This window comes from Tachyglossus aculeatus, chromosome 16 (assembly GCF_015852505.1).
Source record: "Tachyglossus aculeatus isolate mTacAcu1 chromosome 16, mTacAcu1.pri, whole genome shotgun sequence".
In the NCBI taxonomy this organism is placed as follows: Eukaryota; Metazoa; Chordata; class Mammalia; order Monotremata; family Tachyglossidae; genus Tachyglossus; species Tachyglossus aculeatus.
This window is the reverse complement of record NC_052081.1, coordinates 7,117,309-7,131,944: the sequence shown is the minus strand read 5'-3', so window position 1 is coordinate 7,131,944 and position 14,636 is coordinate 7,117,309. Positions and strand designations below refer to the sequence as shown.

General features: G+C 41.5%; 1 protein-coding gene across 10 annotated transcripts in view; it reads right to left on the bottom strand.

The window, feature by feature from the left end:
* DNM3 (dynamin 3) overlaps window positions 1-14,636 on the bottom strand; it is a 346,807-nt gene that overhangs the window by 2,390 nt on the left and 329,781 nt on the right. For 5 of the 10 annotated variants that reach the window (XM_038758044.1, XM_038758048.1, XM_038758049.1 and 2 more), the window contains one exon: window positions 1,074-6,719. The exons of 2 other annotated variants lie outside the window; for them this stretch is intronic. In XM_038758044.1, coding sequence (XP_038613972.1) covers window positions 6,650-6,719 — 70 coding nt within the window. In that variant the 3' untranslated portion in view covers window positions 1,074-6,649. Of the gene's footprint in view, window positions 1-1,073; window positions 6,720-8,592; window positions 8,867-14,636 lie in introns of those variants that run through there. 3 more of the 10 variants (XM_038758045.1, XM_038758047.1, XM_038758046.1) reach the window with 3 other exon arrangements.

Below are 14,636 nucleotides of genomic sequence, written 5' to 3'. Positions count from 1 at the left end.
AGTTACCAGTTCAAAGAGGTCCTAAAATGGTGCGTGGTGCATATGTGTGTGTGTGCACCAGCAAAAGAGAGAGAGAGATCCAGGGCACCCCCCGATCCAGACCCACGGCTATGGAGTAAGACTGATTACAGCATGAATTGACACAACAGTGTTATTCTATAATGTGAGAGACTGACCTGTTTTTTAAGAAAATGGCATTTGTTAAGTGCTTACTATGTGCCAAGCACTGTACAAAAGTGCTGGGGTAAATGCAAGCTAATTAGGTTGGACTCTATTTCCCATGTGGGGTTCACAGTCATAATCCCCATTTTAAAGATAAGGCAACTGAGGCACAGGGAAAGTAAGTGACTTGCCCAAGGTCATGCAGCAGACAAATGGTGGAGCTGGGATTAAGGTCTTCTGAATGAGTGGGCATTTGTGGAAACTCCCTTTTTCCCACCCTCCTTTCCAATTTTTGTTGCTATTTTCTAGTCATTCTTTGTCGTAACCTTCCAGAGGCTCTTAGGTATGTGCAATACATTCATCTCTTCCATAATGCATATTTTCACTATGCGGTTTGGATAGAATGCTAATAGGGAATTGGGAGAGTTTCTTTGAACAACATGTATCTATCTATACAGAACACAAATTATTATGTCTGAAGAAATATTTGGCTGCACATTTGCAGTGTCAGTCAAGGTGTCTACACTGCAAAACCAGATTGCTCTACATAGGGTTCATCAGGAATGTAATTTCCACGTTACAGAACAGCGTATTAAACTTTCTACAATCCTAACGCTCTTCCTCACAACCCTTCAGCAGCGGGTTCTTCCATTAGTACCAGCAGCTCACCTGACCTTTCTCCCTCTCTTTTGATTCTATCTTATATAAATGCTTTTTAGATCACTCTAGCTAAGATCGATGATCCTAAGGAAAATCAAAACTCTCACCTTTCTGGTTGTTCCTGATTAGTACTTCCAGAACTTAAGCTCTTTAAAAGAAAATGAAAAAAGAATCAGAGGCCTCCAGAATTACAGCCTGGGAAAGTTCAGACCTCATTCGAAAGGAAAGGCAGGGGACCCAGCTCAAACCTGTACAAGAATGAAGAACAGAGTAGTCCTTCAATTGCACTTTATTTCAAGTTCAGAAATACAGCTTAACATTTTCACAATAGGTGCATTCGGACTTCAAGAATGACACAGGCTTCAGGAACTTTCTTCAAAAAAAAATCCATCTACAGAGTCCATATATCAACTCAGGAAAGCACTGACAGTACTAGGAAGTCAGTGGCATGTATTTGGGCTCATTTTAATTAGGGGATCAACAGAGAGGACTAAATTTAGATAAAATCTGAGCACAGCTCTTTATAAAAAGAAAAAAAAAGGAGGAAGTTTTGATCATTCTGGAAAGGAGAGAGAAATAAAACACAGAAAGGCAAGCCAAACACAGGCTGGTAACACGGAACAGATCACAATTCACGCAACAGTTGTGGACTCTCTGGACAGGAGGAGCCGTTCTTATCAGATCGCCTGCAGACAAAGCAAGAGGGAAGACAGGCAGGGTAATATCCATTTATGAAAGGAAACTGTTCAGTTGCATTACACAGAGAGCACAGTGTAAAGATTCCAGGATAAAGGTTTACAACAAAAACAAATCGACAAAAACAGAGGCTGTCTTGTGTGAGACTCCAGACCAGAGGTGAGAAGACTCAACAATTCACCAGGATGATCAAATCTTAATATAAAAGAAGAATCTTTGACTTGACATCTCTCTCGCTCTCTCACTCTTACTCAAGTGACCATACAGTTCACCCATTGCCTCCACACAATCTTAAATGAAGATCTGAGACCAAGTCTGCTGTCACGCTCACACATACGACGACACACTCTTCATCCACTGCATCAGCACAGTTTTAAAGACATTAGGCAAATCTTAGTGCTTTAAAAAATTAGCAACGAAGAATGAGGAAGTATCCAAAAGGCAAATATGCTTAAACATGGCATTAGAGACTAATGTGGAAAGGGCCAAAGACCAGACAGTGAGAATGTAGTTGAATGACCTGGTGAATTTTCTGTCTTTTCTGTAAGTTCATCAATCATTTACCAAGTCCCTATCTATTACTGAAACTGGCTCATTCAGGCTCATCAAGGTTGAAAATTCAGACCTGCTCATGGCATATGTATCTCCATGCTGAAAGAACAATCAGGACATCATGGGGCAAAGGTTTAAATGATCTTTTCCCAGGGAAGGCCACAGTATGCTCACCTGGCCAAAAGGTGACATTATTCACTCTCAGTGCCAAAGAAGTTCCTGCTTGTTCTTAAATCAGAACCCCAGATGCCAAACTTAATCACATGGATTATTATCAGACAAATCGTAAAGGTCAGAAGCCGATTAGGCAAGGATTTCCCCTCACTGCAGGTTCTCACCCGGAAGAGTAAAAAATTCGGCTACTCTTCTCTCCCCTGCCTCCATTTTGTTCTTCTTCATTCTCAGCAGAAAGAAAATCACCTCGAACTCCGCCTTAACTTCTTAAGTCCCAGCTCAGTGAGCAAGAGTGGGATCTGAAGATGTTAGCACATGCTAGCCTAGCTGGGGAAAGGCTGCCTTTTCTTAGATACCACTCGTTGAGATTCAACATCCAGAAACAAGGGCTGTGATGCATTATTCAGTCTTCCCCCAAGCACAAAGTGCATCAATGCCATTCTGGTTCTGAGAATATTATACAACAAAGAAGAGAGTCTGGAGCAACAGGAACTTGAACACTGCCGATCTCTATGTTTTATGAGAAATGGCTCACTACTTGATGACAACTGCCATAAAATACTACAGATCCTTCATAGCCAACTTTTATATTAGCACAGTTTTTGAAAGATAATTACCACAATAGGACTAAACACATGTATATATATATATATAGATAGATATGTACACACCTACATATACATATATACACACATATACACACACATTTTACCATACTCATGCTAGAGGCATTTCATCAAGTGTTTAACACACTACCTACCAATTTAAAAGCACACAAAACACATGTACTTACATAAATATTACCCAGTTTATACTACATCACCACACATGCATAGAAAAATGTTTCTGCACATACAAAACATCAACATTTATAACATACTGGTAATAGGTCCCATTTCGTATTGGAGAGTTATGGCTAAAGTCTACACAAAGGCCAATAAAATGAAATCCACTTAACTATGCTTGCTCTGTGAATTCAGAAGGTTGGTACTCATATACAGGAAAAAAATTTCCATTTTTAAAGCATGATAGGCTGCTCAGATTGGCAAGCCCTCCCACTCAATACCTAGGAAATGAGTTCATAATCAGGCCCTATCATCTACCTCTGTTACCTAGCGCTAGTTAAAAGCAAAGCCCAGAAGGAAAATCTTAGTAGGTTTCTAGAAATGCATGATGGTAACTTCAAATCATTCTCAACTGCATATGAATAAGTTGTTCCTGTAGGCCGGAGGAGCCTGTAGGCCTTAGCATACGCACTGATGGCAATAAAAAAAAGTTTGCCCTGCCAGTATTCATGGGTGGATCAGTCTATTTAGGTCTCAACTCTGAAAGTAACATCTGATGTCTGGGTAGTTGAATGAAGCACAGGGAATTCTATATGCAGCAGTGACACCGTCAGAGAATGGTTGGCTGAGATGGAAGCGATTCAAAAGAGGAGATCTAAAGTGATGAACATCTGGGAGTGCTCAACAAAATGTGCTCCCCTCTCTAAGCCTGGTATATATAATTTTTGCACCTCAAAACAGGAATCCTTGTAAGTTTTGACTATGCTTTTCACAGTGGCTTCTCCCTTTCCAAAATAAGAACCCTTTGGGCAAAGGGAATAATGTAACAACCCTGCTTATAGCAGTTCAGTGAATAGCAGCATCCTTGGAATAGTCTCCACCACGTATCTGCCAAAACTCCAGAGGTGGCTGGGTCCTATTAGAAACATCTTAGAAGTGAAAGAAAGAAAAATGTACCCCAAAGGGAGACAATTGTGGCATATGGTTTAACTGCGGGGCTGTACTCTGGGAGCAAAAGCCGAAGATGACAAAAGCATTGTTTATGACTACACAAGATCAGTGGAAAGACATTTGAAAAAGATCTCCAATTTTCTCCACCACAGTTTGTGCCGATCTCAAAACCCTCCGGTGGTTATCCACAATATTTTCCCTGAACAGAAGGAAATTCTTATAATATGGCAAAATGCAAAACCGCTTTTAGCACAAAGCCAACCTCCTAGAGCAAAATCTGCCAGCTGCCTTTGAAATAGAGGGGAAAGACCTCAGGGAATCCTACAGAGTGGATTTATAGGAAAAGACTTTACTGTGCTTCGGGGGCAGGGGCTGGGAGGGATGTGTCCTTTTGATTATGGTCTGCTGGTGACCTAATATTTTTCAGTTACCTAAGAGTAACTTTAAGGCAGAGCTTGCATATCTGCCAATTTCACAGAGATGATTTTTTTTTCTATAAGAATACAAATTGAGAAATGGGAGCGTCAGTTAATCCACGACATGTGATCCCTCTTGTTTTATCCTTTGCGAATTACAACAGTGATGCCTCTGCTTTTTACAGTAAATCAAAATTAAATATCTGGAACTTAAAAAGGGAAATGCCTCTGCTATTAAAGATGTTCTTGCTAATTCTCCAAACTAGCCCTGACCATTTAGAAAAGAGACCACCAACACCACTGGCTGAAACAATTTCTCGCTTTACAATGGCCACACAATGGTAAGACTATTTACTTCATGCTCTCTAGGCGTCTACACTGGGCATCAACTATACAGGAACTTAAAATTAAGTGACATACAAATTATGCACGCCGCTTCTGAAGTTTTCGGCTGGAGAAATCTGATTTACTTGAATACCATATGAAGCAGGGTCATGGGACCTGATTCAGATGGATGCTTGAACTGCTGCCTGGGACTACTTAGCCAGACAACATTCCTGCTGGCTTGTGGTTTCTCCCATAATGGCATAAACCAATCACTTAGGGCTGGGTAGCAAAGAGCTCAGTCTCAAGAATGGACAGTCCAGTAGGTACTTTGATAAATATTAGAAGCTGCTTTATATAAAAGAACCCCCAAACTCTATGGGGATAGTGTGATTTCCTGCCCAAATGCTCCAAGGCCATCTTAACTAGGTCAGAATGACCAGGCCTGTTGACTAGAGCGCTGAATATGCTGTATAGGTGGGTATGCAAATACAGTGCATTTTACCCTTGTTCCATGACATCTCACACTGACAGGCCCTGCCCTGCCTCCGGGTTCCACAAAACCTAGGAATCTTATTTAGAAACAGTGTCTGTGGCTTAAAATTTAACTGTTGAAATGGGCAAAACGTAACAGCAAACTAAATGACAGAAGTCTAGAAAGCAAAATACTGAATGATCGGTTCACAGATGAACGTTCACAGGGATGAATGGTTTGTCCTACCAAAGCATGGATATTAACTGTGAAGTGAAATCTTGGTGACTTAAAAGAGACATCTCATTTTGCTGAGAAAGGGACTGTGAAGGTTTCTCCACTCGTCTCATCTCCTGGCATACCAAAAACCATGCCAGTACCAGAATTAAATATTTATCATCTCGGAGCAACTTAGATGAAGTACCTTGCTTCTGCTTTAAACTCTGAAACTGAACTGCCATATCCTCATTTAGATGATTACTGATTCACAGTTGGACAACAGAAAGGGACACGAAACAGAATAAACCAATGGAAGAAAAAGCTCATCCTACTGTTGAAATCTTAGTCTTGTGTTAGCTAACAGCCTCATTGATTTTCACAACTTCTCCTGAAAGGAATGCTAGTGAAAGTCACTTGCAGCAGGTCCAGGAAAGAGGGTGGAAGGGTGACCAGGACATCGACATGTACGATGACAGAGCAGGCTGCCATTCTGAGGAGAGACAACTTGGCCTCTTTCTGCCTGTCTGAAATTTGAGGGAAGCAGTTCATCCTGCATAATGTTTGTCTTCCCCATAAGGTCAGAATTCCTTCAATAGGTGATCTGATGCCTCAAGTGAGTGGTTCTGAAATCTGACCAAGCGAACCACAGTTGTTTTAATAATTGGGTAAAAGGAGTGACTGTTGCAGACCCCCAGCTGGCAGGGGGTCCTGCTATCCTAAGAATCCACTCGGCCAGCCCACTGTGGGGTGTGCTTGGAGGGAGACCTGCCTTGGCCACCTTGCCAACCTCAACTTCCTTCCCCAGCTCCTACTCTTCTGAAATCGCCACTGTGCAGCGCCATAAACCAAGCTGACGGCGTTGGAGAGCAGAGTACGCGCACAGCAGCAGGAGGGGAAGTCATCAGCCTCAAAGAATCTCGGGAGCAGGAATCTGACCCGGAGACTACGTCTCAAATGAAATCTAGCAGGCAGCCAACCCCTCCTGAAAGCTCTCACTTCATTGTTCAGGGTCAGAAATATACCCCAGTGAACAAAATTTATAAAGGGAGTCAATGCAATGTAGACCTTCCCCAAATATCTGAGATGCCCCAGGCAATGCAGAACGGATGACGAGTATATTAGTTAAGCTGGTTACTTGCCTACAGATGTCCACACATGCGACTACTCATGGCTTACTGCAACAGTTATCAAATGAGTTGCTTTCATACAATTTGTTAGTTGTCATGCCAGAACTTCACTTAGTCTAAGAGAGAGGATTCTAATGGACGGATTATAGTAGGACGAGTTGGTGATGGAGGTGGTCTCCTGCTAGAAAGAGAGAAAAACAAGGGTAAACAGACAAGTAGGAATACCATGGACAAAGCAGGCAGTAAAAGATAAGCATGCACATGCAGATACATGCCTGGGAAAGGGGGAGAAACCAGGGACAGTGGTGATGTGCAACCCATAATCCAGTTGGGAACCTCAACAGTCTCATCGGGCAAATGACCAGACCTTTTCCAATATAAAAAATATTCACTCCATTCTATATGGGGTAAATTTCCTATCACTTTACTGGAATCGTCAGCATCATCAACAACTTTGATTACTTTGGAGAGCTGCCCAGATGATACATTTTACCCCCATACTTAATGCATGCCTGCAGCTACTCTTTATCCACAAACAGCCTCATTGCAAATTTGCCACGGCCACCACTGAATTGAGATGGATTGGGTAGCTTGCTGACATAGAGTTTCCCATTCTGAGCACCTACTGTGTGAAAAGCACTGTGTGAGGCATTCAGGAACACTCAGCAGACGTAAGCGACACAATCCCCTGACTTTGCAGATTTTACAAACTACTGGGGAAGTAGTGGGTGTTAACTAAGAAACATTCATTCAGAGAAAGAACAAAAGTCGAGTTCAACAAATCCCCAAATCTAGCGATACTGACTAGGCTATCAAAGTTGCCAGTTTAATCTAAATTTAAGAGCTATTTCCTCATCATTTAAGGCTGTTTTCAATAAAAGTATCATCATGCAATTAGCTTCTGTAGTGGAATCATCCATTTTCTTGCTGTAATGTACCTGCTGGTCGATGAGGACGTATGGAAAATAGAAGAATTCAGAAACACAGTTTACAAATCACGAGAAACAGAGCCTTAAAATGAACTTAAGTGAAGTAGGGTAAGGAAAAAGGATGAAAATTTAAACATGGAATGACCCTGGAATCTAAGTTCTATTTAAGATGATTAGAAAATAATGTTCCATCAAAGACAAGGGCACCTGAGTGAACTGTTGGCCATAACATTAATTAGGAATTGGGAGAATCTGACTCACAGTCTACCTTCATTCAAAAAAAAAAAAGGCCTCTACTTCCTTTAAATCATTTCACCAAACAGATGAAGTCCTCACGTCATTGAAATATGCCTAATGTTGGCATCTGAGGAATTAAAATCAAACATAACCCTTTGGTAATCAAGATGCTGTAAATAATCTGAGTTAAAATTCATTATTTTAGGGAAATTTATTTTCCAGTTAAAAACAACAAAAACTAAGTAGACCCCATCCAAAATTATCTTGAAATCAGCAGAAATTGTATTCTCATTTGTTCAAGGTGAATTCTCTTAACATAAGAAGACTGAAGCACTTGCCAACATCTACACTAGAAGGAGAGCTAAGATTGGATCTTTACACTCCTTTCCAGTGGTCCTGTCTCTAGCTCGTTTCTGTCGCTAGCAGTTTCTAAAGCCCCCCCCACTTCAGGAGACGGTTTATTTTGTGCAAAAACAAAATTGTTTATTTTGTAAAAAGCTTCATCAGTTGCTTGACTTTGGGATGGGTTTCATTAAGTTGCTCTTTTTAATTGAAATGCAGCATCTTGCATCACTTAGGTTTTATTGGAAACAATGTATGTGGGGTGTTTACTGTTCTTATAGGGGAGCCACTGGCCTGCTTTCAAATGAAAGTTGAAAGACGGAAGATCAACCAGCTGGAGTTGGAACGGCAGGAATGGGGGTCTCTCACACGTTGGCCTCCGTGTGATTTCCCAAGGAAGTCAAATGGTAGGTGCCACTAAGGGAGCAAAAGGGATCTTGTCCTACCACCGCTCATAGTGATTCAAAAACCAGAGTGAGAAGCTCAAATTACAGCTGTCCCTTTAGCTCAGTGGCTTCTATGCTAAGCTAGGCCACACAGGCTGCATGCTGCAAGAGTAATGTAAAGGTGAGTGTCTAATATTCCAATCTACTATAGAGTCTGTAATCTACAAGGGGACAAAACCAGGAATGGGTCTGGAGGCCAAGAGAAGTGATCGGGGGTGATTCACAAGGCTACGTTTCAATAAACACGTGCATCACAAAATGAGAACAATCCAAGGCAGGAATCAGGAGTAGAAAGTGGGGCTGCAGGTCAAGACTGCTGTGTTTTGGATGAACGGTAGAAGACCTCAGGGCTGAAACAGCAGAAGGCATGAGGGCTGAAATAATAATAATGATAATAATAATTATTATAAACAGAAGGACATCCAAGTGGAGGTACCTTAGAATCACCTATGGTGCCATCAGATGGTCAGACCTTAGCTCCTCGGAAAGACTTGGTATTGACTACATTTCCTTTCTTCTACAGTTAGTGCCTGAGGGTCAGATGTGAGCCAAGCACTATTCCCAGGCTCTAGGAACCCTATGTCCCAGCCAGAGAGAATCCTTGAGGGCAGGGATTGCGTTTACTAATTCTATTATACTGTAGCATCTCAAGCACTTAGTACAGTGTTCTGCACAAAGTAAGCACTCAATAAACACCAACACCACTGACTGATTGATAACGAGGGAAAGATTTAATCGAGTTGCTTCATGACTAAGTTTATTGTTCCTTCACTGGCAATCCTTGAACCAAAAGCCATATTGCAAATCTCATGACTGCAGAATATAGTATCTGCTTCCCAAAAGACAGGAAACGCAGCTGTAAAAAAATACTTTTGCTGTTTTCCAAACAACATACCTGGGGGAGTAGGAAAACAGCCAAGTGCAGCTTAGGCTGAGCATTAGTCTGAGACTAAAGAATTCTTGAATTCTGACTCTGCCATTTAACACTGTCATCTACTGCTCCATTTTTTTCCCTCATCCTTAAATTAGAGATATTAATATGCCTGGGATGTTAACTGAGGGATTTATAATCAAGTATTTGTAAAATGCTTTGATTACACAAATGCTTTATATTTCTAATTAGTGAGCCCAATTCTCCGAGGGCCTACATTTTCTTTCAGGCAGGAAGTCAGACATTTTGGGGGAAGTGTTAACTCTTTCAGACCCCTATAGAACCATTTTAAAGCACCGTAGCAGCATGAGCAAGATGTGTGGAGCAATGTAGTACTGTTCCCCTTATGGTCCAAAAGAGTTAATGCTCCTGTTCAGGTTTTCTTTTTAACCAAAGATGTAGGGCCCAGGGAGAATTGGACTAACTTACCATGGATTAATCAACCCAATGGCATTTATTGAGTTCTTTCTTTGAGCAGAGCCCTGTGCTAAGCACTTGGGAGAGTACTATACAATAGAGTTAGTAGACACGATCCCTGACCTCAAGGACTCTGATTGAGGAGCTGGATGATTCTACAGGATGAAGACTTGCCTGATGAGATTTCCACACCAGGGCTTTGGATCCGGAAACACTTCATTTCCCTTTTATTTGGACATAACACTGGGGGAATCTTTCTTACAGTTCATTTGAGCTCAGCTGGCGTCCAAAGTGGTGGCATATAACTCTCACTTAGTAATAACTTCATATACATTTTTAATTGGACATCTCCAGTGAACAGCTGACTGGGATTTCATCAGAGGGACAATATAGATCTGCTAATGTTATTGCCTTCCCTAAGCCCTCATTTTCTTTTCTCTCACTCCCTTTAGTCACCCCTTCCCCTCAGCCCCACAGCACTTATGTACATAGCTGTAGTTTATTTATCTTATTGTCTGTCTCCCCCTCTAGACTGTAAGCTCATGGTGGGCAGGGAATTTGTATGTTATACCGTTACATTGTACTCCCCGAAGTGCTTACTACAGTGCTCTGCACACAGTAAGCATTAGATAAATACAATTGATTGATTGATTGTGAGAAAGATAATTTTCAAACATGATTTTGCTTTACATTTCTAGAAACCATTTTACACAGAATTAGAGTCTTTTAAAGGGCCATGGATAAACTCTTATTATGAGGCAAGAGACTGGGTTTTTGTTTATAATGATAAAACCCAATATAATAATTGTGGCATTTTTGAAGCACTTGCTAGGAACCAGGCACTGTACAAAGTGGCTGGGGAGGATACGGGCAAATCCAGTTGGATACAGTCCCTGTCCCATATGGGGCTCACAGTCTTGATTCCCATTTTTACAGAGGAGGGAGCTGAGGCATAGGGAGGTTAGGTGACTTACCCAAGGTCACAGAGTGGACGGGTGGCAGAGCCAGGATTAGAACCCAGGTCCTTCTGACTTCCAGGCCAAGTACTGAGTTAGAATAAATAAGTACCTTGAGTTTCTGCCCTCTAGACTGTAAACTCGTCTGGGGAGGGAAACTGCTAATTCTGTTGTATTGTACTCTCCAAAGTGCTTAGTACAATGCTCTGCACATAGTAAGCACTAAATAAATACCATTGATTGATTAATAATAATAATAATTGTGGAATTTAAGTTTTTACTATGTGCCAAGCACTGCGCTAAACACTGGGGTAGATGAAATGTGGTCAGACCAGACTGTTTTTGTCCTAGAGTTGGCTCACAGGCTAAACGGGAGAAGGAACAGGATTTAATTTCATCTTTATATATGAGAAAACTGAAGCACAGAGAAGAATAATGACTTGCCCAAGTTCACACAGAGGCAAACAAAGGGCAGATCCTGGATTAAAACCCAGTCCTCAGTAATTTCCCCACAGCCACTCTGTTCTTTAAGCCAATTCAGAATCGGTCTCCTTTCAGGGCCAATGGCAATGACCTCTGGGTCATTTCCCATCTGCCATATAACATCTCCTGATCACTTTTCTGGAGGTTTAGGGTCAGGGCTGGGCAACCCCTCTTCCTTGTAGCCTCATCTGTTTTATTCAGGTGCTCCGATGCTTAGCTCATGGGATTAGGTTGAGAAAGGCAAAACAGTCCCTTGGGCTAGCCACAGATAGCCCTTCTGCCTTGAAGGCAGAGCAAGAAAAACAGCTGGGAAAGAAACAGAAGGCTGGTGTCACGAGAACCGACCCAGGTACATATTGCAATATTTGTAAAATTTAACTCTACAATAGAAAGGCAGCCAAAATGAATCACCCTGCTCAAGGATTAATTGAAATCGTGGATATAAGGATAGTTTGAAAACTTAACAAATTAAAATGGAGTTAAGATCCATTCGAGATGGAAAAAAGAGGAGCCAGGTGCTTGAGGAGAACAATTAGGTTGGGATCTGAGATAAAATAATACCCTTACTGATATCTGTTTTTTATTTTGAAGAATCAGGGCTCAAACAGAAAATCCAACCTGCCGGCAAGTACCCATATCCGAGTAGAAAACGTTATTCGCCCTGTGTATTTCTTTGTCGCTACCACTTGTCAACTCATTAGTCCTTCTTTTGAGGACATCTGAATCCATCATCTCAGTGACATGATATGACGTGTAAGTCTCCCTCCACAAAATGAATTTTTCCGCATACCCTAGCTTTTTCTTTTTTCCTGTATTCTTCAAAGAACATGAAGATTTAAGTCACTAAAAAGTACAAGGATTAAGAAGAAATTTCAGCAGGGGGAGCTCAAACACACAACACAAATTCTATTTTCTCCCCCGACTCCCAGTTCAAAGCAAACAGAGAAAAACAAACAGAAAGGCAGTGTGCTGTGCTAGCTGCCATGTCAATGAGTAAATATGTGACTAAGCCCAATTAAATGTTTAGTGCAGAGCCAAGCTATGATATTGGTAGAGACAGAATGGCCCACATTTTCTTTGCGTCTCCCAGGCTCTCTTTTCCGTTGTATTCAAACTGGGAAAGGGATTTGCTGTGTTAGCTTGTTACCGGGGAGCAAAAGGCCGATTTCTGGGCAGGTCCTGAAACAAGTAGCGTTTTTTTAATAAAGATGCTGGGCTGCCTTTAAATGGTCACCAGTTAGTCAATGTACTCCAAAAGGCTCTCTGAAATTGAATTTTCTGTCTGAAAAGACTGGGGAGGACATTTTTGAACTCCCCAAAAGACACAATGCCATTTTGAGGGTATCTGGTTAGCTTCGAGTTTTTTTTTTTCTTCTATTTCTGGGGCTATGCTGTGTTTATAGAAGTTAGTTTTAAAAACACAGGGGCTCCTAGGCCCAACTAAATGAGCCTGAAGAAAGAGTCAGAAACTTCAACCTAAAGTACGTCAGTCTGGACCCAAAATGATGATGCTGAAAATGATGTACAATGTACAAATTTATCAATTACCTGAAGTTCACTAAAAGTCCCATCCCTTTAAAATGGTTTGTGGGAGAAGAGAGAGCAGACAATGGGAAGAGATTTCTCCACCTTCCCTCTCCCTGGTAAGAAATCACACCTTTTGTTTTCCACCTGAGCAGAACACACACATTTTTTCACTTTTAACCAAAGTTCCTATAAACTTTAGCTAGACAGATCTGACCAAAAGTCACTAAATAAAGTCTAGACTGCAATGTCTATGAGAACCATATGGGAGTCTTTTAGACATCTGCCTTTGCAAGAACAATCATCACGGAGGTTTAGTCCACAAAATATGCTTTCAGTAAAACAGGGTTGTGATGACCAATGGGGCCCTGGTTTAAGAAGTCTGCTGGTCTTCAGGAGAGAGAACCAAAACATTTCTAAATGAAAGCCTTTCACTTCCATTTATATTCTATATAACTATCTGTTTTAGAACACTGAAGGCCAGAAAAGTAGAGAATCATTTAGCTTTTTTCTTTTTGTTATTTTTTTTATGCAAGATATGGGGTGATAAATAAAAGCTGTATATTAGATATTTCACACAGATCTTCAGTTTGGTATTTGGGGTTCTGATATGGAACAGTTTCCATAGAAAAGCTACAAGGTGAGGTCGTTATCTCTGAGTGGTACACGGCTTGCTGGTTCTGGGGAAACTGAAGAGTATAAAGTCTTTGGGAAAATCTGGGATTTTTTTTTTTTGCCTGAGTTTGAGCAGAGAGAATCTGTTCCAGGTCAAGATGGCTACAAAGAGAGACCAGGTGAAGTTGCTAGAGGAAGAGAAGGGCTGGTTGGGGGCTGGGGGGAGGGGATTCATCTTTCATGCTTTATGTCGGTGGCTTCATTTGTCAGGGGAATGATGAGTGCACAGGGGTCTGAGGATGAAACCATCTGTAAATTCAATGATGCTTTGTCTGATGCTGCAACTGGGGATCTGTTCATGGACATCTTTGCTCCTACATGAAAATAATTAAAATCAGGATTTTCCCTTACTGGGTATCTAGGAACGATCCAGACTTAAACTGGGCAGTGACAGGATCTCTAAACAAAGTAAAGACCCATTTTGAACTGTGTCATGTGTAGATAGATTTTTTTTTTCAATTAGCAACTCACTGGGTACCCAGGGCACAGCTAGGAGGTTGGCATCTGGCCTTAGAACCTAAATGAGGAGAACACAGTCTTCAGTGCTAGAATGGATGAAGACAATGCCGAGTGGGGTGAGGCAGGTACTATGGACTGGGGTAAGATAAGGAAAGAGGGATAACAAGGAAGGGTGGAAAATAATGACTTTGAGTCATTAATTTCTGAGGGCCTGTGGTTTACTTCATGCGCCTGTCTGCTGAAACGTCAGTGCCCTAACGTTTTTAATTACTATTTTTTGGTCACCTTTCTGCAACAACATTTTAACAGTTCCAAAGGTTAGGCTGCACAGTTTACATATGGCTCTGGCTCCCAGGCCCCTGCGGTTTACACTAGACCAAGCTGCCACTTCATCCTTTCTCCCACCTTCACATGATTAAAGTGACTTTGGCAATCAGTTAATCAAATTTATTGAGTGCTGTGTTCACAGTACTGTTCTAAGCACTTGGGAGAGTACAGTATAAAAGAGTTGGTAGACATGTTCCCTGCCCACAACGAGCTTACAGTCGACAGTGAGAGAAAGACATTAAAATAAATTATGGATATGTACAAAGTGCTGTGGGGCTGAGGGTGGAATGAATGAAGGGTGCAATCTAAGTGCAAGGGGACACAGAAGGGAGAGGGAGTAGGGGAAACAGGGGCTTAGTCAGGGGAGGTTTC